Genomic DNA, 24768 nt, shown 5'->3' with positions numbered 1-24768 from the left:
ATAAAATGCGCTCCAGGGCGAGAACCCGGCTGGAACTAGACTTGGACAATATGACCTTGGCCATGAGGCTCAGTTCAACGTTCAGTAACGATTGGCAGTCGAACCCTCTGACTTGTTTGAGAGAATCTTCTACGAGTGGCCTCATAGTTACCCTTCATAGATGCAGACACCGCTGGTTGAGGCAGTTCCTCAACATCCCAAGACTAGTCTCAACGCTGCCCTTCCATACACCATTTGCCAGCGAACCAACTGTTCCGCGCAAGTTTGGTTTGAACACGTTCCATTTTCTCTTGCTAAAGATGCATGTTCAAAATTCTGGGAGCAACTGATTGGAAGGTGGCATGCGAAAGCGAAGTTGTTTGGTTAGTTCTCCTGAAGTCCATTCTCTTGCGCTCCAGCAACTCACCGTTTCTGCCTTTAGGGTATTTAAGCAACACATGGATGATTTTGAGGGGTAACTATGGGCAGGAACACCATTAGGTATAGGTGTTTGTATGATAGGCCCCAAACAATCGTAAGTTTCATGATCTAGAAAGTTGTGTATTTGTGTGTCGATGTATTGCGTACGTTTCCATAACGGCTGGTCAAACACATGTATGTTCTCTCCTGAGCAAAGTACCAAAAAGACCACCCAGCATCTATGTTCTATCTCTCTAATACAAACTTCCTCACTCTCTGAGCATATAATACTTGGTGATCTCTATGGTGAATCTTTCCCTTTCGCTCCGACTCATCCTCGTTCAACCCGGGCTCCCTCCCTTGCTCATGCGTTCAAGATGGCGACGTTGCCAGTCTTACAACATGAGTGGAAAACCGCACCGGTAATGGGAAGCGATTTTGTTCCTTTTGAAACACCACGGCATGTCTTCTCGAACGACGCCCAACTTTTCGCTAACGAAGTCACCGGAATGCTAATTCAAATCCATCAAATTGCGATAGTGCTTACTGATGAAATTGGGAAATTTAATCAGTCTCGCTGCTGGACAGACCAAGACGAGCATATAGACCTCGTCTTTAAACCAGAGCACTTTGTAGCATCAGTCAGATACTTCAATCTGATTTGCGAGGAGGCCATTGACTCCATTGAGGCTCTTGATGGGAGACTATCTGCAAAACCATGGCTAATGTCGGATGCGATTACCAACCCCCCACACGACCTAAGAGCCATGTTGGCGATTACAAAGGAGGTCCACCAAGAAGCTCAGTATGCTGAGCAAAACCTTGTCATCAATATGGGGTTGAGCAATTCTCAATGCGCCGCCCTAGACGACATCAACAAACCTGAGCTTCATGCAGTGCCAGCGGCTTCCCCTCGTGAAATTCGATTCTGGGTTACTTGGAACACCAAGACCCGGTTGCGCAGGCTTTCCAACGAGATTGACTCCGGTAATGTCATGGAGTTCTACCGTAGGTCTCTTCTCTCGCCGCGTTGCTATAAGAACAGCAAGGTACTAAGATTTCACGACGTGTTCAGACGAGCTTGAGGCTTCCCTCATAAACGAAAACTCAAGGGACAGCCCATATCCGCTCCGCAAACCCCTCCCAGGGAAACAGATGCTGAAAGACAAGAAGAAAAGTCGGTTATTCAACCCAATGACTTACTTTTTCTGCCTGGGAGTCGACAGCGCCGGGTCTCGAGTCCATGAGATGATCCACATTGGGGCAACCCAGGAGCGGCTCCAGCCATGGGCGGCTTTCTGGAGAATTCGTCGGGATTCTCGACTCGTTCGTACCGGCGGTGATGCAGAGAGGTGGGCAAACTTCTTTTCGGGTCTTATACACGTCGAACGCCACATACTGGCAAAGACCAATCCGAGGCTTGAGCTGAATGCCTTTCGAACCCAAATCATGGAGTGGCGGCTCGGGTTGAGGGCGAATCCTCCCGCCGGTACGGATAGCGAGGACTACCGCCACATTCCAGTGTTGAGGTCTTGTGGAGGGCACGTCGGGCAGTCCTTTCAGCCACAGGATGAAGGCCCAGTGCCTTGTTGCCTTGCCTGCAAGCTTAGCATCGGTTACAAGGAATGCACAGACCCTGAGATTACCCAATCTGCGGACTTCAACCTCCCTGGGCGTGCCAAGACGGCCTGGTCGTGTGCAGAAGTTATTTCGAGCAAATACTGCGCGGTAAAGACGAGTGTATCCTCCTCTAAAGATAGTCAGTAGAGTATAGGAAGATTGGATAAAGATGCCCTAAAGTACTGCCTTTTTATGATATCCCTTTGATAATTTATTATATTTCCTGTAAATGTAACCGATTGTTATGAGTTCTTGCAAGCAATTGGCTTTTTGGGCCATATGCACCTTTTTGCGAGCTGCTCCCAGCATGCAACTGTACTTATCCTTAGGTACGTCAGTTAAGAAATAGACAAGACACCAGAACATCACGGAGGGCTAACTACCAGTTGAGTCGATGTTCTGGCATATAGCACATAAGTAGATGTGGATGGTTTGAATACCTGGACAGGGTTAGAAAGGGCGATGTGGCGAAGTCATTGAGTCCCAAAATACCCACAAAGGCGGAAGATTATTCAGAGGAGGGTCTGCGAATTAATAAAATCATGGTTCTACGGAGTACAGATTGGGCTCATGGCGCCGATTCAAGGTCCGGGAGCGTATGGTAGACTGGGGGAAATGCGCGCCTAATCAACAGGGGTCGCCGTAGTTCGTGAAAGGTCTCTTGGCAATGACGATGGTGTTGAAATCAGGTTTCCCAGGCTGAGGACTTGCCTTCAACAATGAGGCATATAAAAACAGGCATCGCTTCAGGTAAATTCACTGGCTTCTTGGTGCTATCTGTGGCTTACAAGTACGAGATTGGAATGACTCGCGTCGTTCATGTTGAAAAGTGGATCAGTCTGAGAAGCAAAACACTCGAGATTCAAAGGCTACAATCCTCAGATCTCAGTCAGATGCATCGTGTGACAGGGTAAGCCATTCATGACATGAAACCGCCAGACAGTGTTGCAGCTCAAATCAGTCCATCACCCTCTTGACTGAGAAGCGAATTGGGTGCTATGGTTGTTTAGTCAGGAATTGGAGAAATTGGAGAAGGGCCTGCATCTCGGGATTAAGCCGATCGTGTCGAGGCTTGGGTCACACAAATTGGTCGCATCCTTTTGTCACCCTTTCAAGTCTGTTGAAACGTTGTACCGTAACGAGATGATCAGTTCGCCACTTTGACAAGAGTCCCCTGTGTTGATGCACCAAGAACCAACAACAACGAAATAGATGCCTGTCCCCTTGCTGACTGACATGCCACAGATAAAGAGTCTGGTGTTGTTAAACCGCGCACGAAGCACTCACCGGGAACATGGAGCTACGTCTGCCCGTATCAACATAACCGCCCCCATCAGACTCCAAGAAGACGATTAGCCTTTGACCGTCTTCCCCCCGGGGCGCCCTCTACCCCGAATCTTCCCATTAAGGCCCTGGGGAATTGGGGAGTTGGAGAAACTAGGCGTTACTCTCGGCCCTTTCCCCACAGCAACATGCGACGGGTGCAGTCCGCGCCTGTGATGACACACACTGGCCCATGGAACTCTTGCGACCCAAACAGAGCTGAGCAACCCCTGAGATGTGATTCAGAGCCATGGCATTTCTGGAGCTGAGAACCCAGACATCACGATACTCGGCATGAAAAATCTCAAGGTGAGAAACCCATCTTGTCTGCAGGGATGCAAGATGTAGACTGTGGAGCCCCTTCACAACCACAACCACACACACGCCGTGCTATGATCATAGCCCTCAGTGCGACCTCCATTAAAATATTAGATGCGCTCCAATAGTCTGTCTCGAACGAGGCAGCCTCTTTTCTGCACCTTCTCAACAGCTTCGAGAATCAATCGGACAAGCACTCGGAGATGTCCCGGTGCCCGGCACACGGCACAAGGCGGCTCTGCGGGCAACCACACGTGGGCGGCTCCGACTCCTGCGCGCGCTATAAGGTGACAGTGCATGAATACGGCAGGGAACCCTGTCCATGATATCATTCCGGAATCATTCTCGCCGACTTCTTCTGTAGGCCAATTCGTTGCTCACCATGGGTTGACCTTGGTCACTTTGAGGTGCTCCTTCCTCGTAATGTCTTAGGTGGTCGGTCTGGGAACAGTGGGCAGGTGCCACCGAGGTACCTGACGGAGGATGACAGAGGCGGCTTCAACTTCCACCAGACCGTGACAGACTTCACATCATCTCCCAGAAACATCACCAAACCCCCAATCATGAACCCCTGCCCTGGACGCCATCCTCCCTTCCGCGGCTTTTACCGGTGGCATTACCGGCTGGGCGCCCACCTTGGCTCGCAGCTGTTGGTTCGGGCCAAGTCATGAGGCTCGCCGATGAACCCAACACGCCATCCCACGACTCGAAGCCGCTATCTAAGCGTGGTAACCAAGGAGGGCGATCCTGGGGACCCCGTCCATCCCCCCATCCTCCACCATTTGCGGTGCCCCGGGGCTAATGTCGACCAAAACTGTGGATGACGTTTGAGACGACTTGACGGGCCCCATTCATTGCTTCAATATTATACGTGCGCTTCTACACGCGCTCCACGTCTGTCTGCCCAAGCTGCGCGACCCTTGAGGCAGTCGGGATGCTGTCAAGTCTTTATAAGAACCAAGAGACACGGCGAGAGGATAGCGTTTTGGGACGGCATCATCATCAATCACCCTCTTCTTTGATCGAGTCTTTGAGTCTCTAGCCAGGAGACCAATTCTTTATCATGTATCGAATTTGGAACATCTATGGTGAGACAATCCCATCATGACTCTGCCCATCAACTTGACTAACACGTCCCTTTAGCGCTTGCCGCCATTGGCACCATTGGCGGTATGCTCTTTGGTTTCGATATCAGCTCCATGAGCGCATGGATCGGCTCAGACCAGTATCGCGACTACTTTAACGACCCTGGATCGACTGAGCAGGGCGGCATCACTGCCTCAATGTCTGCCGGTTCCTTTATCGGCGCCTTGCTTGCCGGTGTTCTCGCTGACCGACTCGGCCGACGATATGCTATCATGATTGCTTGTGGTTTCTGGATTGCCGGTGCTGTTCTTCAGTGCTCTGCCCAGAACGTTGGCCACCTTATCGTGGGCCGCATCGTCAGCGGTCTTGCAGTCGGTATCACTAGTTCTCAGGTTCTTGTGTACCTCGCCGAGCTTGCACCCTCTGACATCCGTGGCCGTGTTGTTGGTATCCAGCAGTGGTCGATTGAGTGGGGTAAGTCCTTGACTCTAGTCTCAGCAAGCACACTGACTGACAACAACAGGTATTCTTATCATGTACCTGATCTCGTATGGCTGCTCCATCAACGTTGACGGCCCCGCGGCCTTCCGCATTGCCTGGGGCATCCAAGCCATCCCCGGCTTCATCCTGCTCGGTGGCCTCTTCTTCTTCCCCGAGTCGCCTCGATGGCTCGCCCAGCACGACCGCTGGGAGGAAGCACACTTCAACCTTGCCCACCTGCACGCCGGTGGTGACCTTGACAGCCCTCTCGTCTTGGCTGAGATAGAGGAGGTCCGCGAGGCTGTTCGCATCGCCCGAGAGTCCAAGGATATTGGATACCTCGGTCTCTTTGCCCCTGGTGTGTGGAAGCGCACCATGGTTGGCGTCAGCGTACAGATTTGGCAGCAGTTGCTGTAAGTCTGGTCCTCGATGATGCTTTGTTGGCATGCTAACTGGGGTTTTCAGGGGCGGCAACGTCATGCTCTACTACCTCGTGTACATCTTCAACATGGCTGGAATGGTAAGTGATGTCGACACCTGAATGAGAACACGGACTAACCTGACAAATAGACTGGTAACGTTGCTCTGACATCCTCCATCATCCAGTATGTCATCTTCCTCGTGACAACCGGCGTCGTCCTGCCGTTCATCGACCGCCTTGGCCGTAGATGGCTTCTCATCATTGGTGCTGTCATCTGTGGTGTTCTCCACTTCACCAGCGGAGCTGTGATGGCTGTCCACGGTTACCCCGTCGACAGTGTCGATGGTAAGTTAGTTTCCATGCTCTATATGTCAGTGGCTGACATGGTATCAAGGCAATGATATTCTCAAATGGGCTATCCAGGGCAAGCCTGCCAAGGCCGTCATTGCTCTGGCATACATCTTTGTTGGAGTCTACGGCCTCACCTGGGCACCTGTTGCGTGGATCTACGCCAGTGAGGTTTTCCCTCTCAAGTACCGTGCTAAGGGTGTCAGTCTCGCGGCTGCTGGAAACTGGATGTAAGTCGCTTGACGAGAGTCTGAGTATACAAATACTGATGTGAACAGCTTCAACCTTGCCCTTGCCTTTTTCGTTCCTCCTTCCTTCACCAACATTAAGTGGCAGACGTACATGATCTTTGGTACCTTCTGTATTGCCATGACTTTCCACGCCTTCTTCTGCTACCCCGAGACATCACGCAAGACCCTCGAGGAGGTTGACCTCCTGTTTGACGGAAACGTTCCTGCCTGGCGCAGCACCGTCGCAAGCGGAGGATTTGATGAGAAGGTGGAGGAGGCCAAGCGTACTGGCGCCCTTAAGGGAGGAGACGATGACGAGGAGAAGACGGCTCACGCTGAGACTGCCTAATGTTGGAAGTGTTTGAGGTTTGGTGTTGTTTTTAAAGAGTGGCTAGATAGCGCATGGTAGCACCGTGTATAGAAACTCCATGGATAAATATGTCTTTTTCTGCAAGCAACTAACTTTGCCAGTTCTGTTTGATTCCATCAACAAGCGTGAGTTTCGCTATTGTGGCCGATGGCCTCTCTTGGAGACATGATTGATGATAACAAGTAGCGCACGGGCAGGTCTTCTTCATTATAGGTGCGCCAAGGCGTACGGTGTACCTCATGGCTTGGTTCTATCGATTAGCACCTACGGCGATAATGTGTCCCTGGACGTCTTTGTCTGCGATGATCAAGGGCTTGAACACTTTTGACTACCTGGGTAAGTATTGGTCACTGTACCCAGGTGTCTAGATGGGGGCCATGGCTGCTTGTTCAATCGACTGAACAGCGCCCAACATCCGATCCAATCCTCAATGTCCAACGTTTTTACTGTACAACTCTAAAGTGATACTGTACAAGAAGCCAGAACTCTCCTCAGCGTCGCACAGCTCCCCCACGGTAACTACCCTGTATTCGGAGGTCAGGATTTGCCAGTCCCAACCTACACAGGTTTAAGGTGCTTCGATAATCATGATTCACCACACGCCGGTGTGAGGGCACTGTCAAGCACACACTCCACTCCTCCAAGCACGCGCATCAAACATTCTCACCCCTCTTTCTCAATCTCTCCATCTCCAAACCCAACACTCACTCGGCAGCCCCAGCTTCCTCTCTCCTCTCCTCTCCCCTCACTCCTTGCCCCCCCAACTCAACTCCTCTCTTCGATCGCTCAGCTCTTTGCGTCCTCTATCTCGACCACGATGCCGCCTCCTCCCCTCGGCCAGCGACCCCTCTCTGACCAGGAGCTCTTCGACTCATTCACCGACAGGGAACGCGACTTTTACGACTGGCACCACCGCACAAAGGAAAAGCGCTGGCACCTCAACCTGTCAGCCGACATCCAATTCCTCAAGGCCGAATGGCCCAACCCGGAAGATCTCGACGATTTCTTCAAATGGTCCACGAAGTGGCTTGGGCGACACAGGGACAGGATGCTATACCAAATGCCTGACGAGGAGATCTTTGAGCAACTGCGAAACACCAACTTTGCCAGCAGCGATGGCCTGGCTAATCATTGCTGGGCCATGGAAATGTCCAACAACCCTCTCATCTTCCTGGGCTCAGCCAGACACCGAGGCAACTTGACCGGGTATGCTGTCCAGCCCAGCTCGACCTTTCTCTGGCCAACCCAGGACCGCGCCCAGAAGGACTACCCGGACAAGCTTGGATTGATGCACGAGAGTCTTCTTGCCATCGACCTCGACATTCCTGTCCAAATGACGGGGCTTCCGAGCCCGAGCACCACCACTCGACCTACCGACCGGGCTTTCAGGTTTCACCATGGTCAAATGACGCCAGATTCTACCCAATCTGATCCTAGCCAGACCTCGACCAGTTTTGTTTTTGCGCAGCTCGGGGAGCTCTGTGTCTTTGTCGGAGACTGGGAGACAGCACGCGATAAGTGTGACGACGACGACTACGACGATGATGACGACGTTGATGACGACGTTGATGGAGTATGGGAGCCCACTGGCTTCGGTGTGGTCGTTGAAGTCCAAAGCAATGGCCAGCCCAAATGCCTTTGGGCCATCTACAATTGCCTGCCGCCCCGAGAAGACCTGATGGATGAACCATGCGACGAGGATATCGACACACTGAGGATCCATCGACAGAACGAACAAGATGACAGCTTCATCTTCAACGATCCCGAGATTCAAGGTGACAAGAACCCATCCTACGTCATCAAGATGACCGACGACCTGCAAGGTTTGGGGTCCTCGAAAGAACTCGACTTGCAAGTCGTTTGCAGGCGAGAAGTGCAGATCGTTCGCGCCAAGTCTTGGAAAGATGAGAATGGCCGCCTTGTTGTCTTCCCGGAGCTTGCGGTGGACAAGATGTGAATGTTGGGTTTCATCTGGTGAGTCCAAGCAGCATCCTGGTCATCGGCAGAGGGACTAACAATTCTAGGAAAGAGGGCAAGGGGAGATTCTTTCACCATCTCCGGCCTGACTGCTAAATGCGGATTCTTGAGAACTTTGGCGTCGATGGACAACTAGAAACAGGGCATGGCGTTGGGGATAACGAATAAGGAGGCGGCTATGAAACGACCTAGACAAAAGCCGGGGGTTATGAGACCTCATGTGAGCTTGGAACTGATGTTTTTCTTTGACTTCTGGGATTTCTTTTGTCTTTTCCTTTTACTCTACCCTGAGCAATTCGCTCTGAGCTCCGTAGTTTACCTAGGTATTCTCCGTAGAGACTCATGACACAATAGATGACTGACACAATGCTGAAGCAAGACTGCTGTGAAATTTATACATGAAGATAAAGCTCCCACACTAAAACGCCCCACTGGCAGTTGGCTACAGGTATCAGTGCTATGTACAAGGGCCCAAAGAGACTCGAGGTCAAAGCAGCCAGCTGCCCGACCTCATTCTCCACATGAATTCCCAGCCGCTCAACTACCAGAATCTCCCTTTTACGCCGTTTTTATCTTGCTTTAAAAGTTGGAGTCGGCATCGTACTTGGCGCCAGCCTCAACGCCCACGCCGCTCACGGTGACGGTCTTGCCCGTCTTGCTGGTGATCTTGACATCGACAGAGTCGACACCGAAGCCAGCAGAGTTCTCAAAGAAGTTGTAATCCTTGCGCTCAGTCTCCTGCCAGGTGCTGCCGCCGTCGGTACTGACCTCGAGCTTGGTGACGGGCTCGTTGGCGTTGACGACCTGGATGGAGAACCAGTGCTGAGAGGTTCCCTCCTTGTTGTGCAGGTACAGAGGGGAGGTGATGCCGCAGCTGACGAACTTGTAAGATGTCTGGACGATGCCGTCGGTGCCGCCCACAGCGGTGAAGGCGTCGGGGAAGAGATCGAGGTGGCCCTCCTCGCACTCGGGGCACTGGTCGACGATCTGAAGGAGTTAGTATAAGAATTACTTGTAATAGCGGTGGTGCTTCTTACCATGGCCTTGATGGTGCCACTGGGGCCAGTGACCTCAATACAAGCACCGCAAGAAGCGGCATTGTTCCAGACGGCGCCAGAGAAGGCAGTTCCGTAGATACCGGAGGGGAGAGTGTAAGTGGAGAACATGCAGTTTCCACCAGCGAGGTTACCACCGTAAAAGGTGGAGGAGCCGGTCTTGGCCGAGCCACCGAGATCCTCGGAAGCACCGGAACCAGAGTCGGATCCGGAACCAGTCTCCGGGACGGAGCTGGCGCTGGGGGTGGTGGGAGCCACAGAGGTGACAAGGGTGGTCTTGGGGGTAGTGTCTGAGACGACAGGGCTGTCTTGCTCGTCGGTAGAAGGCTGCTCGACGGCGGGCTGGGAGACGACGGCCTCGGGGACAGCGGTGGTGCTCACAACGATGGCGCCGTTGTTGTTATCGGGGACCTCGATGGCAGCAGGTTGGGTGCTGACTGGCACCTCGACGGGCTGAGAAGAGTGCGAGTGTCGAACCTTGCAAGCTCGGCCCATGACAGCCGGGGCGGCGAGAAGAATGGGGAGGAGGAACTTCATGATGATCGACTTAAAGGGGGGATACTATAGATGATGATTTTTCGATCCTGGAACTAGCCAAGGGGTTGAGATAGCAGCGAACAAAAAGAGGTACACGAATAGATGGTGTTTAAAGAGTGGTTGAGCTGAGAGATCGTCAAGACTCTCTCAACTTTAGAAAAGAGTGACTGGTGAATGAAGGGACTTTGTTGAACAACACAACACTGCAGAGTTGAAGAAAGGCGGAAGAGTCGGGATGTCTCGTCTTCTTCAGCAGGTCTTTTATTACGAGAGCAAACAGACCCCTGCTCGAAAGGCAATCTCGCTCATGTCAAGTACTGAGGCCATTCTGGTAGGGCTGACACAGGTTCATGATCCCTCCAATTTCAGGAACCCGCACCTGTCAGATGAGGGCCCGGTCGTGCAGGGACGGGGGACGTGTTCTGTCAGGGGTCCCGATGTGACAGAAAACGGTGGCCCCAGCCGGAAGTGGGAAGCAAAGTCCGTCCGTGGCTCGAGCAGTAGGGAGGCATCGAGTGTTGATAGGACGACGAGTCATCAGATTTTTTTTCAAATCTGAAAAATACGGGATTGGGGCACAGCATCCTTGGCAAAGATGCCGAGGTTAGAGTATTAAACCGTCGGTTGTAAATGAATGATATATTATTGTTACATCGTCTGAGAGAATTTTGCGCAAGTTTTACTGTTACCGATTTATTTTATATTCGTCATCTTCCCTCGAGAATGTTTTGGCGTGAAACATGGAGCTGTTGCTGTCGATCTGGAAACGCCAAGACTAAAGTCGTTTTACCTAGACGAAGATCATGTCATGTCTTGGCTCATATAGGCCAAGGGTGCAGTTTCGTCAAGTTTCGAGGTAGGCTGATTGTCATCTATGTGTTGTCTGTTTGTCGGTATATTCAAGAGGCATGTTTTGGGTTGGGGATTGATGAGGCTGTATCGTATGTTGCTCGACAGAGAATAGTCAGGAGAAGTCGGATATGTTCGACTTCTTTTTCACCGGAAAAATAGGCGGGCATGTTATTGTTTGAGATACTTCATCTCCTCTTCTTTGGCGCCCATTCCTCGACCTTGGACATTGCATCCCGAAGTTGACGTCTGGTGTGGATCGTCTGGACCGCGTATGCGAAACGTGAAGCTACGTCACTCCAACTTATGCACAGTGAACTGTCCTTAGAGAGCATTGGCGTTGACATCAATATTACTTCGTAGATATACGCCCCTTGCGCATCATCTCCAATAAATGCATTCCAGTCAGCACTTTGCAGGGTGAATCAACACTCCAGTGTCTCTGTCGCACACATCACTAGTTACTATGCGACTCTCTTCTCCCGATCGAGTATCTTCCCGGCCCATGTCATACCCCGGTCCATGTTCCTTGTCAGGTACGGATATGACGGGTCCGCGAACCATGCTTGAGGCCAACTACCCACACTTCAGGGTGGATGTCTTTGACAGCAGCTTACAACTTGAACTTGACTATTCAGCACAAGCTAATACTTGTAAGTTCAGCTAACTACAGGAATAATATAGTAAAAGGGCCTGGGGGATGTGTTCGAATGAAGTTTATGTAATCGGCCAGAAAGACAGATGGGAATCTCGGAATGACAACCTCGTCGACACGCACGATACCCAAAATGGCATGTCAAATATCGGTTCTCATCATCTAATGCACTTCAGAGGCACATGCATGTCGTGTACAAACCTGTGAGCACTAATATAATTTGGTTAGTCAGTCAAGGCTCGAAGCCCCTGAAAGTTGCATCCCGTCGGTCAACTTTATTTCTATTAATTCAACATCAAGTTTTCTCACTGAATTATATCTCGCGCGATCTGTATGCCAACAAGATTCATCGTGAAACGGCTTGCGACTTATCAACCGCTTCGCTCAGCAGCGTTCTATTCCCATCTATGAACCCAAGGCAACGAAACAAAGGGGGTGAATCCACATCTAAACCTCCTTGGTTCGAAGCTCCTCGGGGAGGAGAGCGACCTTCTCGTTGAAGAGCTTCTCAGCGTCAGCCCACACGCGGGAGGTCTTGCGCTCGTTAAGAGTCAGAAGAGACTCCTTGAGACCCTCGCTAAAGGCCTCGCTGGCCTCGCGGGGAAGCATCGAGGGGAGATGGTCGATGCTGATGACGGACAGAGGGGCGGTGTTCTGGTCGTCCTTGACGGTGACGGGGACGGTGGGGTCGTCAAAGGTGGTGTTGATGGAGTAGATGGGGATGGGGTTGTGGGGGTTGGTGGTGTCGCAGGAGACGTCGATGACGACGCTCAGCTTGCGACCAGGCTGAGAGAGGAGATCATCGTTGACGAAGGGAGGGATGGGCTTGGAGAGGTAGATCTGTTTCCAATCAGCTTTTACGGTCTTGTAAGTTTCACGGCAACGCAGGGGTTCTTACAGCGTTGAGGAAGATGTCGTGCTGAGCGATCTCCTCATAAGGACCCTCTCGTGCCTGAGTCTCCTGGATATCCCAACGGGTAATGTTCTCCTCAGGGATTCCAGCCTTGAGAAACAGGTCAACAGCACCTCTACCACATCGGCCAAGCGCACCAAGAACCATGGCAGTAGGCTTGCGGCCCAAGGCCTTCTCTGCAGATGCGAGGTCCTCTCGGATCTGGTTCACGAGCTCCTCCTCGTTGAGGTAGTATCCACGGCCGTCAGTGAAAGTGCCCACGGAGGGAAGCTTCTCGCCAGGGTGAGCGAGTTGCCAGCTTAGGCTCTTAAGACCCAAAGCGGCGCCCGTGAATCCGGCGTGGAAACCGAATGCGCTCCTAATGATCATTAATTCGGGTTCGAGAACTAAGTGGTAGAGATAATATTGCTGAATGGAGCGATTCACATCTCTCAGAGATGTGGGGGTGGGGGGCGGGTGTTGGGTTGGGAGGAAGTCCGAGTTCCCTTGCAAAAAACAAAAAAGAAAAAGACAAGGGAAAAAAAAACAAAAAAACACCCTTGTTGAGATAAATGCATATTGTCAAGAGGCAGAAACTAAAGGTCTTTCGCCTGCAGGCTAGGACTTTCCCTTTGATAAGAAGTCAAGGGAGCCCCGAGCATAGAAGCCAGAGTTTCCCTGCTCAGAGCCCAGTCTTCGCATGAAGAAGCTCTCTGACGATAAAGAAATCTTCATGAGCATTTCCTCTCTAGGAGAGCTTTCTCCTCGTGCGAGTTTCTTGGGGTTAAAGGTCAAGAGCTCCCTTGGCATGAAAGCCAAAGCGTGTCCGGTGTCTTGCCAATGTAAACCACACTAAAAGGAGCGAACCCTGTGGTGGTTTTCGAGGCAATCACAATCAGCCATGGCGTCATGTAACTGCCCAGCCTTGACCTCAGAGCCTTTGGCAAGAGACTTGCATGCCGCTGTCTCCAAGTTGGTCTCCCCGACGAGCACAAGCCCGTTCTTATGCTCCCAAGCCTCAGCCCTCTCTTGGCATGAAGCCCAATGCATACAAGCCAAGGGTTTTCAGAGACAGAGGTTGCTCTGTTCCTCTCTTGGATGCGAGTCAGGTTTCTCTTCTCGAAAAGGGACTTCCCGTATCAAGATTTCTGAAGTATTGGGAGCAAGGATAAAGACAGAAACTTCAACAACACAACGACATCAAATCCAATGAAAACAGCACAAGAAGAAGAAACTTACACTCTTCGACCTTCACTGTCCACGAGGAATTCCAGATCGTAGAGGACAGAGCCACCGCGAGGGAATCGGCTCAAGACCTTGTCCCATCCTCCTTGGTTCTGCAGAGTGTTAGTTCAGGTGAAGGATGGACGAAGCCGGAGGTCGGACCTTGTAGCAGTGGGCGAAAGACTAAGCCAAGTTATTTAAAAGTCTTAAGAAATATAAGGAGTTCGGCATACAATGTGGTCGTTCTTGAGAGGGAAATCCTCCTCAGGAATCTCCTTGAGGCCAAGGATCAGAGTTCCAGCAGGAGCAGTGGGCCACGAGCCGGCAGGGATGAGAGAGGCACCAGCAGCCTCATACTCGGAGTCTTCGAAGATTCGCTTAAAGTTGGGATCCGTGGAGGATCGCTCGACCGTGATTGGATAACCGGCATCCACGAGAGTCTTGATGACGGCGGGGGAGAAGGATCGGTGCTCGAGGGGCTTCTCCTCGGCACGGAGAAGGATGGCTGGGTAGTTCGACATGCTTGCGACTGTGATTCAAAGCTTCGGGAGGTGTTAGCGGCTTGAATTGAGTTGTTGCGACAGGTTTGCGAGGACGAGGTTCGGAGAGAATGTTGAGGGTATCACGGAGGGGCAGACACTAAGGATGGAGGGGTAGAAGAGAGGAGGGGCTCAATTGAGGCGGATGAGAAGAATGAAGAGGAGAAAATAAAGGGGGACTCACAAGTGGGAGAGGTAGAGCTTTTGTGTACACGAAAAGTCGAATGATTCTGTGCCTGCCAAGCTCAATACTGGGATGTCTTTTGTGTTTGAGTCACAAAAAAAAGTATCACTATGGGATGCGAATTGCGGGATCGGCCTCGAAGCAGCGGCGAAAAATGGCCCCGCTCCCGCTCCCCTGGCCTAGAACCCCGCGGTGGGGGTGCTTCCTCTTTTGGTTTAGTGGAGTGCATCAATTAATCTAGATTCTGTACTCTGTGCATCATCTTTCCGATTTGCTTGTTCTCAAGATACAATCAATATCCAACTCAATTCAACTCCTTCTAATGTTCCCAATACTCCCCAGAGACCTAAACTCCTCGCTATGGCTTCACCACATGAGCCACAATCTGCCTGAAGCCATTGTATATCTCCCCGTCACCGCCTCCAGCGCGACAAAGAGCCGGCCGCATAGTGAACCTGTCACTCGCAGCAGACCCATTACTCGTCGCAAACCTGATCCGACTTGGCCTTGGCTCGTTAGCATGCCTCTCAGGCGGGTAGTACGCTAGATACCACTTCATCTGACCCGAGAACAACCGGTCAAGAGACGTGGCGTTACGGACGATGCTCAGTAGACACTTGAGATAGAGCGTGTCTTTGGCGGCCGACGGCGAGAGAAGATCTCCCAATCCACCACCCAGTACTTCCATGATCTTGTTCACTCTTGCCTCTGCCATTTCTTGCAAGCCCGCCATGTCGAAGAGATTCGTGCTCAGAGCCTTCCAGTGGTGGTAGAGACGTTGAAATCGTTCATCCTCCGGTTCAAGCCTCTCCATAAGAGCGTTGCCTATGAACAATTGTAAGTATGAGGTTTGACGAAAGACACACTGTGCATACCTAACTGGGCGAGAATATCCCCGTGTCGGCCTCCCCAGGCGACGGGCGCTTCGTTGGTAGAGCTTCCAAAGATCTGCTGGCATAGCAACCTCCATATCAGGGCTTCTATCAACCAGTGCAGATGCTTCGAGTCGGCTGCAATCTTCTTGTAGCTGGGGGAGATCTCCTTGAGTTTCTTCTTGTTCGTCGTCACCCACTTTTCTCTATTCTTCCGATCTACGTTCTTGAGGTAGCCCCTGACAAAGTTGCTGATCTCGTGAGCTAGGTCGTTCCAGCCGTTGATTAGCTCTTCATCTGATCGTAGAAGCACTAGAGCAGGTGGCATATTTGCCGCTTTGGCCGCTGCGTCTGCCGCCTTCTTTCGCATGAACTCCAAGCTCTCTTCCTTTTTCTGGAGCTTGTTCTTTAAGTCTTGTATCAGCTCATCCTTGTCATCGAGCTGTTGTTGGAGCTCGCTCAGTTTCTTGTCTGTGTCCCCATCATTGATCTGGACGTCGAATGTGCCAGACTCAACAGGCCCCAACTTTGGGGGAGATACTCGGACATCGTCATCTTCCATCGTCGCGTTGATCTGGCTGATGACAGGATCGCTGTGGTTCGGAGATGCGAGAATTCTTGCGGTAGTCTCGTCATCAATGTCCTCGTCGGTCTGGTCGGTCTTCCTAGCTGTTTTCGGGGGAATCCTCTCGACGGGTCCTGAGATGGGTTCACCCTGCCAGTGTCGACCTTTGGATGGTGGATGCGCGAACGAGTTGCTCCGCGTTGGGCGGCCACCTCTATTCAGCTTGTTCGGACCTCTGACCCCATTTATTGGGGGATCAATCTGCCCTTGATGGTTGTATTTGGCATTGGCTTTGTCGTTATACCACCTCGCGACATTTGATGCATTTCTGGCCATAGATCTAAAGATCGATGGCATGCGGCTGGGTTCAGCAGACTGTGATCGTACTCCATTTGTCGATGCTTTGGGGATGCGTTCTCTTCCTGGTCTATCGTGTTGTTGAGGCTGTTGAGGTTGCGACGCCCCAAGGCTCATTGGGGGTGAGGTACGAGGAGACTCAGGCCCGAGAACCTGCCTCTTCATCTCATCTCTGCTGGTGGTCTTCATGTTGATCTTGTCCATACTGCGAGGGCAACTGAGGGCCCTAGAGTCGTTCTCATCAAGAGTTCAGCCCCGAAGGCTTCCGCGCCATGACTCTCGAAAGTCGATGCGAACTAGGTTGAGATGGGTCGCCATGGTCCGCCAAAGCAGCCTAAGGCTCTCGGCAGGGCGGACGAGGGTACATCTTGGCGGAGGCTGAGCTGGATCAATGTGGCAGCTCAGTCGGCAGTCACACATCGGCCTAATCAACAGCAGGCTGCCAATTCTCGTTATCTTATTGCTGGATTTGGATGCACCTAGCCGTGGATGATATGCACCTGGTCAGCTGTGGCTGCCGTTGAACGAATCAAGACCGAGACACGCGCAAGGGTCGCGGCAAACCGTCGCATTCGTCACCTTCAAACACCACCCGCGAGTCTCACAATGGACACGGTGATGTTGAAGACGGCAGCCAGCGCCATAAAGGCCATGCCCACTCCGTTTTCCTGTATCTTTACCGATGTCTCCCTGTACCACCGTCTGATGCGCGCCCTAGATCCTTGACGGTCCGCTAGATGGTCTAGGGACATGCTCAGCCTCTTGAGTACAGCCTCGACAGCGGCAATCTCCCTCCGAACGATTCGCTGCCGTTCCTTGTCGCCTAGCTCGATCTGCCTGTGCAGTCTTCGCTCCAGCTCCCGCAGTCGCTTCTTGTACTTTTCCTCATCCTCCTGCAGGCTGTGGTTCAGGTTCGCCCCGGCTGACGTGTCGACAACCGCCTTCTCCTGATCGTAGGCTTCCTCCTGGACTTTGAGAACCACGCTCTGCTTCTCAGCGAGGTGGTAGACGAGCGCTGCAGCCTTGTCGCTGGTGCCACGGAACTGAGTTGCGAAGGAGCCGTTGTCGATCATGGGTCGCCAGAAGTCGTCGAGCAGTTCCTGCTCTCGTCTGTCGGCTTCTGCTATGTCTTCGGCTCGCAACTTGTTCCACATAGTAGTAACCAGGATGACATTCTTCAGAGCAGAGTCGCCCACGATGTCTTGAAACAAGTTCAGAGACGTCATCGCAGAGCCACTCATCCGATTGTCCAAGATCCTGTGAAGATAGAGAACCCCTTTGGTGGGAATACCCATTGCGTGCTGAGTCGCCAGATACTCTGTGATCTCAGACAGAACCTCTGCAGACGAACGATGCGTGTCGTCAAAGCCTGGTGTATCAACCACGGTGATGACTCTGGCGTTTTCCGCTGAGCCAAACTCGATATTGACGCCCTGGCATCCCGCCGTCTCTGCGTCTTGATTAGCAAGGTTCAGGACAGAACGAGATGCAAAGTACACCAACCGGATCGGAGTGAATGTCCTACTTGTGCCCCGCCTCTCTTCAGCTTGTTGATAAAGTAGCTCTTCCCGGCACCCGTTGGGCCCATCACGAGGATGACCCCCTCACTCTCTTTTCTCGTTCGGCTCATGATGATAGTGAGCAATGATTTCTGATCCAAGAAGCGTGATCGCTGTAGGAGCGTGCAACCGCCTACTAAAGAGGGAGACACTGTAACGTTTCCCCCCGGGCAACAGGCGCCCAGGATGTCTCTAGGCGCAGCCAACACCGAGGGGCTGAGACCAACCTGCAGCGCCACCAAGGTCCGTTTAGAAGCCGGAGACAATCGTTCGCTGACAGCAGCGCTTGCGCACAGTTGTGGGAGTCTGCCTTTTCAGCTCCGCCTGCACACTCATGCATCCATCAGCGCTGAGGGGCTTCCGGTAAGGCTATGAGGATTGCGGCAAGGGAGACAACAGGCTACTACCCAATTATTGCGTAGCTGCATTCAAGTCTCGGCCTACTTCTCCTCTCGCGACGCAATCTCTCCCATCATCGTCATCTTTTACCGTTGATGCCGTTGCGATAATGGTTTATCACCAACCTCGGGCCTCTGCGGGGCCGTTCTTGGCAATCGCAATTGACTTTGGAACGACGTTAGTACTACCTCTTGTTTGTGACAGCGATGGACTAACCATTACTGTAACAGGTACTCGGGTGTTTCGTACGCACTCTCGACATATTCCGATTCGATAGTCCCGATTACTGGATATCCAGGCAGTGAAGTCGGATACAATGATCCCGTCCAGGTTCCAAGCGTCCTCGATCTCGAGACGGGAAAATGGGGTTACGAGGTGGCGCCGAGCATGAAGCCCATGAGGTGGTTCAAGATGTTACTCCTCAGGGAAGAAGACATGGGAAAGGATACTATACAGGACGCAGTATACGTGAGAGAAGCGAGACAACAGCTCCGAGAGCGAGGAAGATCAGCCGAGAACGTGGTTGCGATATTCCTATCCAAACTCTGGGAGCATACTTTGGCCCAGCTTGGAACGAAGATGCTCGACGGTCTGCCATTCAAGGTTGCCATTACTGTGCCCGCCATTTGGCCACCATACGCCGAAGAGGCCATGAGACGAGCGGCGCAAGCAGCGGGCATTCTCGAATACCGACATGCTGGCGATACGACTCTGGAGCTTATCCAGGAACCTGAAGCTGCGGCGCTTTCAATATTACTTGAGCGGAGGAGTCTACCGGAGATTGCGGCAAGTCTGAACGATGCAGATTACAGGTTTATGTCTAATTGTTTTGACAGGCTGGAAACTCATTTGTCGTTTGCGACGCAGGAGGTGGCACAGTTGTATGTGATGCCCGCCTCAATTCACACAATCCTGTCTAATTCCAAGCTAGGATGTTATCAGCTATATGATCAACTCTACGAGTCCTTATCAGGTCAAAGAATGCGTAACCGGAGACGGTAAGCTGGGTTCGCGCAAAACCTCAGTCGTCATACACTAACAATTGACAGGCAAGCTGGCAGGGGCGACATTGATCGATGAAGCATTCGTGAACCATCTCTACACCAAGACGAGCCTCAAGATCAACGACCTCGGGCGTGACGAATACCAATCCTTCATGGCGCGATGGGAGATGAACCCGAAGAGACTATTCAACGGCCAACCCGAGCAGCCCGATTTCGTGTTTGATGCACCCATCAAGGCAGTCAGGGCATGGAATCGGGTGAGGAAAAAGACCGAGTTTCGATTAACCAGGTAAGTTTAACCTAGAAGCTGCGGTTGAGCCTGGCTGACGTGTAACAGCGAGGAGATGAGATTCTTCTTTGACAAGTCGTATACTGGTATCCGAATGTTGATTAGCGAGCAACTCAGACGAGTAAAACAGGCGACGGGCCAAAGACCGAATGTGAGTAGAATCTTGTGTGCCGTGATCATGTTGAGACTAACACTGGACAGCACATCTTCCTTGTAGGCGGATTGGGCGACTCTCCTTATATTTACAATAAGCTCAAAGCTCTATATGAAAACATCACAGTACTCCGGCCCCATTCCCGGTTCGTACTCGTCACTTCTTTCAGAAAAGGGCTCATAACTGACAGTACTCAGGTGGTCAGCCGTAGCGTCTGGTGGTGTTATGCGGCTGCTACGAGACGGCATCGTCACCCATGCATCGTCCAGTCAAGAAAAGGAGAGAATTCTAAGGTCTCTCCCCGAGGTCACCTCTCGCAAGTCACGATATAGCTATGGCATCGCAGTAAGATGCAGCGTCGAATTCCTCGACGATTTTGACAAGGATAAGGACGAAGTCGAGATTGATGCAGAGGGGAGGAACGTCACGTATCGGATGAAGTGGTATCTAGTCAAGGTATGTGATATAAACTAACCATCACGAGGTATCTGACATCTCAATAGGGTGAGGAAGTACTACGCCATTCACCAGTCAAGGTCCCCTACACAAAATACGTCCAAGACGAGCTCCCACCCAAATGCATCTTTTCCATCAGATACAGCCGCGCGTCCGAACCGCCCACAAGACGCGAAGGCACAAAGATCCTCTGCCAGATCGAGTGCGACTGGGATAAACCCATCGATCAATGGAAGCGAGTAGGAAATCCCTCTGAAGGGTGGAGGAAGTACGACGACCTTGCACTAGCCATGACATTTGAGGGGGGTCAGCCAAAGTGGCATCTGCGGGTGGGGACCAATACAGAGGTGCAGAATGTTCAGATTAAGTACATGGACTGAAGGAGTTCGTATGATGATTTAATGGCTTGTTGATGATGTATTAAAGGGGCGTTGTTATTTGCTGTTGGCGCTTAAGGGATACCAGGTTTGCCAAGTTTACAGCGGGTGATACTCATGAATACGATAGAGGTAATTCATCATGAAAATTCAATCCTGATACCTGCCGTATCCTTAGCCATACTGAGTGAGTCAAAGACGAGATACCGAAGCAAAGACACTGGCATATCCTCGAGAGGGGATCAAAGTGGCATCAGAAGTACAAAAGATGAGCAATCAATTTACATCAGCAACAAAGCTCACTATGAAAAACAGACCAGTGCACCCGACTACGCCTCTAAGCGCCTCAAACTCCCAATGCTAAACCACAAAGAACAGAAAAAATCCCAGGGGTATCTCTCAAACTCATCAACCCTTGCAGAACCAAAGACAAACAATGGGCTTCGCGCCCGGCTCTCCAGTCCTGTCCGGCCCCCAACCAACATCCTTGATCGTCTTCTTCAGCTGCTCCTTCTCATCACCAGCGAAGCAGAATCCCTTGTACCACTTCCCATTCCCACCAGCGTAGACCTCGAAGCAGAGGTTCTTCTTGGGCACCGGGTTGGTGCAGCCGAATCCCTTGAGCAGGTCGCCCAGCTTGGTCCCGCAGGGGACGTGAGAGGCGATGAAGGGGATCCGAGTATTCTCGGGGAGCTGCCAGGGAGGTGTCTTGCTCTTGAAGACATGCATCTTGGCATGCTCGGCGGGGAAGAAGTAGTTGTAGCCAGGCTCACATCCCACTCCACCGGAGGAGTTGGTCATCTGGGCGGCTGGCATGTTGGTGTCGATGGCGGGGTGAGGTTGAGGCTGTCGAGGGACATTGCCTGTCCCGTTGGGCTGGTAGGCGAACGTCTTCTGAGCGTACAACCCACCCATGGGAGGCTGCATGGGGTAGGCGGGCGGGGCGAGGTGGCTGTAGGGAATACCACCGGTGTAAGTCACGTAACCGTGGTATTGAGGCGCGGGACCCCCGTAGTGAGGGATGTATGGCTCCCCTGGCGTCGGCATGGGGGCACCAACGGGGGCAAAGGCAGGACGAGCACCAGACGCATCGCGTCCAGAAACGGGGTTCCAGCCGCCGGACATGGTGACGAGGTGTGTCGAGAGAGGAGGAGGTCGTCAACACAAAGGCTGCCAGGTGTGAACCCAACGGCGGATCTCAGGGTCGAACGAGGCTTGCCAGTATCCAGGTACTGGCCCTTGACGCGTAGGGTCCCAGGTCTCGGGGGGAGCAGCGTAGGTCTCGGGGAGGGGAGCGTAGGTCGCGGCGTAGGAATCGACAGAGGGTTCGACGTATGGCGTACTCTCGTACCAGTAAGGGTAGACTTGTCGAACTTCGGGGGCAGGAGGAGCTTCGTCTCGGTATCGATGAGGGAGGCCAATGTTGAGATCGTCTTCTGAGCCGGAAGAGTAGATGTCTGGACAGCCATCAGAAAAAGGGGAGCTCGAGGGGGGTACTGGGGGTTTATATAGACCAATTCTGGAAGTGAATGGTCTACATCCCATGCAAGAAGCAAGACGTACCTGATGCTGAATTCGTGTCCTCAGAGTCACTCAGCCCAACCTCAGACGAAGCACTCACGCTCTCACCGTCACCACTCTCCTCGTCAGAGTCGATCTCAACGTCCAGGTGACCCGCAAAGATCTCGGTGCTCCAGACGATGTTGTTGTCACTGTCGTAAAAGGCGCCCACGATGATCCAGGCCCAGTACGGAGAGTCCCGGGAGGCTTCGAGGTGCTGGGTGATGATGAGCTTTGTCGCGGGCGCGGGGAGGCTGACGTCGTCGATGGTCCTGCAGCGGAGAGGTGCGGAAGCGTCGCTGGACATGGAGGAGGATCGTCTGAGGTAAAGAGAGGCTGAGGCGAAGAGCTGAGAAGGCTGATGAGTTCTCACGAGGAAAGGCAGGAGACCAGTAAGACGAGGCTGTCCAATATATAGTTGGCTGAGGCAGAGGAATGGACATGATCAAGTAACGAGTGTTGAACCATGATTCAAGTCAGAAAAGAGTCGAGATGGTGAGTGTGTGTCTTTTGGAGACGAGACAACCCATAAACTACAAGTGATTCACCAATCATTACGTCAAGAGGGAGGACATCCAAGGAGGGGGCTTGTCTGGACGAAGGCTAACAAGAGTCTCAAGAGAAGTAGAGCCGGGCGCGTGGCACTGGGCCCATGTCATGTCTGCCGTGATACGCGGCCGGACCGGTGCCATGGTGCGTCACACATGAGCATGGCACGCAGCCCTTTTCTCTACACCATCACTTGACCGGGCAAAGGACTCTGGATGGGTGAGGCTCAAAGAGGGACCCGTCAGCCTGTCAGAGCCTGTGAAAGGTTGGTTCCTTGAAACAAGGAGCCTGCATCTGTAATTATGCATGAGATCGGCGGGGGTCTTACTGGGGATGGCACTGTTGTGAATTGACTGGTTGAGAGCCTGATTCAGGGCCGTAAGCGTCACAAGTTCAACCAGCTGATAGCGAGTAAAGTTGAAGAATCAGTGGTAAAAGCATCAATTCAGACTAACTCCGTGCCTGCTGAGTGAAAAAAGAGGTCGTGATATAGTAACACAGAAAAAAACATGGCGAATCGCAGCTTGCTAGTAGAAACGTGAATCAAGAATGCATGTGTGCAATTCAGCCCAGCCGGTGAAACCATGACATTGCATCTTGGCAAAAAAAACAAATCATCACCGAGTAACCCACTCCAAATGCCTCATTCATCGTCACTCATGGGGTCAACGACTCTAAGTCCAGCGCCCTTCTTGGCCGTCTCAATCTCTCTCTTCTGCTGCTGCCGCTTCCCGACTTCGTTGACCAAACCCTTGAGGTAGACTTCGGCCTGGACCGTCGCGCTGTAGGCGGCCGGAGTCCAGTTCCAGATGTTGCGCTTGTGCATGTCTGCGCCCGCCGCCAGCAGCGTCCGCAGCACCAGCAGGTTCCCGTTCCCGCTCGCAAAGTGCAGCGCCGTGTTTCCCTCGACGTCGGAGCGCCGGACGGCATCGTAGGGTCCGCCTGGGACGTACGTGAGGAGCAGCTGGAGGATGGTGTCGTGACCGCCTAGGCTAGCCTCCATGACAGCATCGCGACCTCGAATATCGCGACGGAGGATACACGTCTTGTCGTGCTCGCAGAGGAGGTGCACCACCTCGGTGTGTCCAGCAGCCGCAGCGAGCATCAGCGCCGTCTGATGGCTCTCATTGAGGGCAGGGCATGGATCTTCATGGCCAAGCTCTAGGAGTACTTCGCATATCTCGCGATGGCCCAGCTGAGCGGCCAGATGCATGTTGGAATTGGAGAGGCCCGAGGGTGACGAGTCTGGGTTGAGGAGCAGAGAGGGATGGTTCTTGAGGATTCGACGGAGGAGGGTGGCATCGTTGGCATGGATTGCGCGGCGGATACGGATCGACGGCTCAATCCTGGAGCAAGTTTAGTTGATTGTTTGTATGTCTATCGCATCTTGAGCTTCTCACATGATGGAGGACGACTTGTCATGGCGGTCGAGAAGGCAGCGCAGAGAGCATATCGCGAGTGACGCAAGCGGGGGGGAACGAAAGGCGCGATATACTGATGAGAAACAAATTGTCAAAGAATGATAGAAGACCTAAAGAAAGAAGAAAAGAGAGAGACGACCGGGGGAGGAGAAGCGTCTCTGGCAAAGAGGAGAAGAGGAGAGTTTGTGTTGACTGACGATAGCAAAGCTTCCTTCAGCTGCGCCGCCCGCTCTCGGCTCTCGTCTCCAACCAAAGCGAAGCGACATCATGAAACAATGGGCGGGCAATCCCCCACACCCTCAGCGGGCGCTGTCCCGCGCTTCAGTGGTCCACAGTGGATGGACGCGTCGCAACCCCGCTGACGGTAAGCTTGCAAAGTTACCCTACAGAGGAGGCATTGGAGTCAAAGTGATTGGATAGGTAGCCTGTATTTGAGTAAACCTGCGGTCTACATGCAGATACAGATTTCTGTGTAATTGAGGATTGCCAAGTATTGGTTGCCCAAAGCAACTGAACTGTTACTCAACCCAAGCTTCAAATCTGGTGTACTTGAAGACGATGTCGTGCCCTGGCGGACAATCTGCGCTGAGTGACAACATTACAATTGGAAGAAAGCATCCAGGTATAAGACAGCTTACTCGCTCTTTCCTCCAACACCATCTCACGACGGGCTTGATGCCCGGGCGAAGACGCCCGGTT

General features: G+C 52.4%; 10 protein-coding genes across 10 annotated transcripts; 4 read left to right on the top strand and 6 right to left on the bottom strand.

Annotated features, from left to right (window-relative positions):
- Window positions 1-776: 776 nt before the first annotated feature.
- On the top strand, window positions 777-2166 carry NECHADRAFT_79953 (uncharacterized protein; the record flags this gene model as incomplete). The annotated part of the gene is made up of 2 exons (XM_003048079.1): window positions 777-1407; window positions 1475-2166. 2 exons carry the CDS (start codon window positions 777-779, stop codon window positions 2164-2166), a joined length of 1323 nt encoding a protein of 440 aa, XP_003048125.1.
- A 2557-nt stretch (window positions 2167-4723) lies between these two features.
- Window positions 4724-6574, top strand: NECHADRAFT_39897 (uncharacterized protein; the record flags this gene model as incomplete). Its single annotated transcript, XM_003048078.1, has 7 exons — window positions 4724-4748; window positions 4804-5220; window positions 5270-5639; window positions 5692-5746; window positions 5797-5992; window positions 6042-6225; window positions 6274-6574. The coding sequence occupies 7 exons, from the start codon at window positions 4724-4726 to the stop codon at window positions 6572-6574; spliced, it is 1548 nt and encodes a 515-aa protein (XP_003048124.1).
- Window positions 6575-6834: 260 nt separating this feature from the next.
- NECHADRAFT_79951 (uncharacterized protein) lies at window positions 6835-8552 on the top strand (the record flags this gene model as incomplete). Its single annotated transcript, XM_003048077.1, has 2 exons — window positions 6835-6931; window positions 7072-8552. 2 exons carry the CDS (start codon window positions 6835-6837, stop codon window positions 8550-8552), a joined length of 1578 nt encoding a protein of 525 aa, XP_003048123.1.
- A 599-nt stretch (window positions 8553-9151) lies between these two features.
- NECHADRAFT_93246 (uncharacterized protein) lies at window positions 9152-10164 on the bottom strand (the record flags this gene model as incomplete). Its single annotated transcript, XM_003047898.1, has 5 exons — window positions 9152-9559; window positions 9610-9807; window positions 9843-9969; window positions 10009-10064; window positions 10105-10164. The coding sequence occupies 5 exons, from the start codon at window positions 10162-10164 to the stop codon at window positions 9152-9154; spliced, it is 849 nt and encodes a 282-aa protein (XP_003047944.1).
- Window positions 10165-12115: 1951 nt separating this feature from the next.
- On the bottom strand, window positions 12116-14305 carry NECHADRAFT_93245 (uncharacterized protein; the record flags this gene model as incomplete). Its single annotated transcript, XM_003047897.1, has 4 exons — window positions 12116-12508; window positions 12567-12939; window positions 13800-13897; window positions 14018-14305. The coding sequence occupies 4 exons, from the start codon at window positions 14303-14305 to the stop codon at window positions 12116-12118; spliced, it is 1152 nt and encodes a 383-aa protein (XP_003047943.1).
- A 560-nt stretch (window positions 14306-14865) lies between these two features.
- NECHADRAFT_79948 (uncharacterized protein) lies at window positions 14866-16418 on the bottom strand (the record flags this gene model as incomplete). The annotated part of the gene is made up of 2 exons (XM_003047896.1): window positions 14866-15332; window positions 15383-16418. The coding sequence occupies 2 exons, from the start codon at window positions 16416-16418 to the stop codon at window positions 14866-14868; spliced, it is 1503 nt and encodes a 500-aa protein (XP_003047942.1).
- Window positions 16419-17143: 725 nt separating this feature from the next.
- Window positions 17144-17901, bottom strand: NECHADRAFT_6950 (uncharacterized protein; the record flags this gene model as incomplete). The annotated part of the gene is made up of 2 exons (XM_003047895.1): window positions 17144-17751; window positions 17805-17901. Coding segments are annotated over 2 exons (705 nt in total), but the record flags the coding sequence as incomplete, so codon positions are not given.
- A 467-nt stretch (window positions 17902-18368) lies between these two features.
- On the top strand, window positions 18369-20542 carry NECHADRAFT_93244 (uncharacterized protein; the record flags this gene model as incomplete). Its single annotated transcript, XM_003048076.1, has 9 exons — window positions 18369-18436; window positions 18490-19049; window positions 19096-19144; window positions 19202-19257; window positions 19309-19552; window positions 19601-19703; window positions 19754-19851; window positions 19904-20162; window positions 20210-20542. The coding sequence occupies 9 exons, from the start codon at window positions 18369-18371 to the stop codon at window positions 20540-20542; spliced, it is 1770 nt and encodes a 589-aa protein (XP_003048122.1).
- A 405-nt stretch (window positions 20543-20947) lies between these two features.
- Window positions 20948-21664, bottom strand: NECHADRAFT_40200 (uncharacterized protein; the record flags this gene model as incomplete). Its single annotated transcript, XM_003047894.1, has 1 exon — window positions 20948-21664. One exon carries the CDS (start codon window positions 21662-21664, stop codon window positions 20948-20950), a length of 717 nt encoding a protein of 238 aa, XP_003047940.1.
- Window positions 21665-23222: 1558 nt separating this feature from the next.
- NECHADRAFT_68953 (uncharacterized protein) lies at window positions 23223-24189 on the bottom strand. Its single transcript, XM_003047893.1, has 2 exons — window positions 24049-24189; window positions 23223-23994 (listed from the first exon to the last, which is right to left on the bottom strand). Coding segments are annotated over exons 1-2 (705 nt in total). The 5' UTR covers window positions 24051-24189; the 3' UTR covers window positions 23223-23291.
- Window positions 24190-24768: the final 579 nt, after the last annotated feature.

The sequence above is a fragment of the Fusarium vanettenii genome (assembly GCF_000151355.1).
Source record: "Fusarium vanettenii 77-13-4 chromosome 5 genomic scaffold NECHAsca_12_chr5_2_0, whole genome shotgun sequence".
NCBI classification, from domain to species: Eukaryota; Fungi; Ascomycota; class Sordariomycetes; order Hypocreales; family Nectriaceae; genus Fusarium; species Fusarium vanettenii.
This window is presented reverse-complemented; position numbering and strand designations above follow the sequence as displayed.